The sequence below is a fragment of the Drosophila grimshawi genome, unplaced genomic scaffold, assembly GCF_018153295.1.
Source record: "Drosophila grimshawi isolate 15287-2541.00 unplaced genomic scaffold, ASM1815329v1 contig_413, whole genome shotgun sequence".
Classification (NCBI taxonomy): Eukaryota; Metazoa; Arthropoda; class Insecta; order Diptera; family Drosophilidae; genus Drosophila; species Drosophila grimshawi.
The window spans coordinates 1-3,693 of record NW_025063211.1 but is presented as its reverse complement, the minus strand read 5'-3'; the positions used below and the strand labels follow the sequence as shown (position 1 = coordinate 3,693).

At 39.5% G+C, this 3,693-nt stretch overlaps 1 protein-coding gene across 1 annotated transcript; it reads left to right on the top strand.

Annotated features, from left to right (window-relative positions):
* Positions 1-1,016: 1,016 nt before the first annotated feature.
* Positions 1,017-3,475, top strand: LOC122322548 (serine-rich adhesin for platelets-like; the record flags this gene model as incomplete). Its single annotated transcript, XM_043215271.1, has 3 exons — positions 1,017-1,103; positions 1,337-3,086; positions 3,260-3,475. Coding segments are annotated over exons 1-3 (2,053 nt in total), but the record flags the coding sequence as incomplete, so codon positions are not given.
* Between the last annotated feature and the right edge of the window lie 218 nt (positions 3,476-3,693).

Genomic DNA, 3,693 nt, shown 5'->3' with positions numbered 1-3,693 from the left:
ACAGTGTTTGTACCAAATGAGACAGCTTGTGATGAAAGCGATCTAACGGTCACCGAATCATGGGATAAGTGTGAAACGTCTTCTACTTCTACTGTTATTGATGGAAAGACCACTACTACAGTGTTTGTACCAAATGAGACAGCTTGTGATGAAAGCGATCTAACGGTCACCGAATCATGGGATAAGTGTGAAACGTCTTCTACTTCTACTGTTATTGATGGAAAGACCACTACTACAGTGTTTGTACCAAATGAGACAGCTTGTGATGGTGTTGATCTTACAACAACAGAAACATGGGATAAGTGTGAAGTTTCTTCAACCGTTGGTATCACCGGCGGTAAGCAAACGACTACAATCTATGTTCCTAATGACACAGTTTGTGAGACTATTAATGATACAGTTGAAATTCCATGGAACAGATGTGAAAAGTCTACTACTTCTACTGTTATTGATGGAAAGACCACTACTACAGTGTTTGTACCAAATGAGACAGCTTGTGATGAAAGCGATCTAACGGTCACCGAATCATGGGATAAGTGTGAAACGTCTTCTACTTCTACTGTTATTGATGGAAAGACCACTACTACAGTGTTTGTACCAAATGAGACAGCTTGTGATAAAAAATTTTTACTTTTCTTTATTGATGGAAAGACACTACTACAGTGTTTGACCAAATGAGCAGCTTGTGATGAAAGCGATCTAACGGTCACCGAATCATGGGATAAGTGTGAAACGTCTTCTACTTCTACTGTTATTGATGGAAAGACCACTACTACAGTGTTTGTACCAAATGAGACAGCTTGTGAAAAATTTAAGTTCACAAAAAAAGGGAAAAGGGGGAAACGTCTTCTACTTCTACTGTTATTGATGGAAAGACCACTACTACAGTGTTTGTACCAAATGAGCAGCTTGTGATGAAAGCGATCTAACGGTCACCGAATCATGGGATAAGTGTGAAACGTCTTCTACTTCTACTGTTATTGATGGAAAGACCACTACTACAGTGTTTGTACCAAATGAGACAGCTTGTGATGGTGTTGATCTTACAACAACAGAAACATGGGATAAGTGTGAAGTTTCTTCAACCGTTGGTATCACCGGCGGTAAGCAAACGACTACAATCTATGTTCCTAATGACACAGTTTGTGAGACTATTAATGATACAGTTGAAATTCCATGGAACAGATGTGAAAAGTCTACTACTTCTACTGTTATTGATGGAAGCCACACTACAGTGTTTGTACCAAATGAGACAGCTTGTGATGAAAGCGATCTAACGGTCACCGAATCATGAAAGTGTGAAACGTCTTCTACTTCTACTGTTATTGATGGAAAGACCACTACTACAGTGTTTGTACCAAATGAGACAGCTTGTGATGAAAGCGATCTAACGGTCACCGAATCATGGGATAAGTGTGAAACGTCTTCTACTTCTACTGTTATTGATGGAAAGACCACTACTACAGTGTTTGTACCAAATGAGACAGCTTGTGATGAAAGCGATCTAACGGTCACCGAATCATGGGATAAGTGTGAAACGTCTTCTACTTCTACTGTTATTGATGGAAAGACCACTACTACAGTGTTTGTACCAAATGAGACAGCTTGTGATGGTGTTGATCTTACAACAACAGAAACATGGGATAAGTGTGAAGTTTCTTCAACCGTTGGTATCACCGGCGGTAAGCAAACGACTACAATCTATGTTCCTAATGACACAGTTTGTGAGACTATTAATGATACAGTTGAAATTCCATGGAACAGATGTGAAAAGTCTACTACTTCTACTGTTATTGATGGAAAGACCACTACTACAGTGTTTGTACCAAATGAGACAGCTTGTGATGAAAGCGATCTAACGGTCACCGAATCATGGGATAAGTGTGAAACGTCTTCTACTTCTACTGTTATTGATGGAAAGACCACTACTACAGTGTTTGTACCAAATGAGACAGCTTGTGATGAAAGCGATCTAACGGTCACCGAATCATGGGATAAGTGTGAAACGTCTTCTACTTCTACTGTTATTGATGGAAAGACCACTACTACAGTGTTTGTACCAAATGAGACAGCTTGTGATGAAAGCGATCTAACGGTCACCGAATCATGGGATAAGTGTGAAACGTCTTCTACTTCTACTGTTATTGATGGAAAGACCACTACTACAGTGTTTGTACCAAATGAGACAGCTTGTGATGGTGTTGATCTTACAACAACAGAAACATGGGATAAGTGTGAAGTTTCTTCAACCGTTGGTATCACCGGCGGTAAGCAAACGACTACAATCTATGTTCCTAATGACACAGTTTGTGAGACTATTAATGATACAGTTGAAATTCCATGGAACAGATGTGAAAAGTCTTCTACTTCTACTGTTATTGATGGAAAGACCACTACTACAGTGTTTGTACCAAATGAGACAGCTTGTGATGAAAGCGATCTAACGGTCACCGAATCATGGGATAAGTGTGAAACGTCTTCTACTTCTACTGTTATTGATGGAAAGACCACTACTACAGTGTTTGTACCAAATGAGACAGCTTGTGATGGTGTTGATCTTACAACAACAGAAACATGGGATAAGTGTGAAGTTTCTTCAACCGTTGGTATCACCGGCGGTAAGCAAACGACTACAATCTATGTTCCTAATGACACAGTTTGTGAGACTATTAATGATACAGTTGAAATTCCATGGAACAGATGTGAAAAGTCTACTACTTCTACTGTTATTGATGGAAAGACCACTACTACAGTGTTTGTACCAAATGAGACAGCTTGTGATGAAAGCGATCTAACGGTCACCGAATCATGGGATAAGTGTGAAACGTCTTCTACTTCTACTGTTATTGATGGAAAGACCACTACTACAGTGTTTGTACCAAATGAGACAGCTTGTGATGAAAGCGATCTAACGGTCACCGAATCATGGGATAAGTGTGAAACGTCTTCTACTTCTACTGTTATTGATGGAAAGACCACTACTACAGTGTTTGTACCAAATGAGACAGCTTGTGATGGTGTTGATCTTACAACAACAGAAACATGGGATAAGTGTGAAGTTTCTTCAACCGTTGGTATCACCGGCGGTAAGCAAACGACTACAATCTATGTTCCTAATGACACAGTTTGTGAGACTATTAATGATACAGTTGAAATTCCATGGAACAGATGTGAAAAGTCTAAATAAAAAACTACAATACCAAAACACTTGTCTACTAAATCATACCTACTGTTATTGATGGAAAGACCACTACTACAGTGTTTGTACCAAATGAGACAGCTTGTGATGAAAGCGATCTAACGGTCACCGAATCATGGGATAAGTGTGAAACGTCTTCTACTTCTACTGTTATTGATGGAAAGACCACTACTACAGTGTTTGTACCAAATGAGACAGCTTGTGATGGTGTTGATCTTACAACAACAGAAACATGGGATAAGTGTGAAGTTTCTTCAACCGTTGGTATCACCGGCGGTAAGCAAACGACTACAATCTATGTTCCCTAATGACACAGTTTGTGAGACTATTAATGATACAGTTGAAATTCCATGGAACAGATGTGAAAAGTCTACTACTTCTACTGTTATTGATGGAAAGACCACTACTACAGTGTTTGTACCAAATGAGACAGCTTGTGATGAAAGCGATCTAACGGTCACCGAATCATGGGATAAGTGTGAAACGTCTACTAC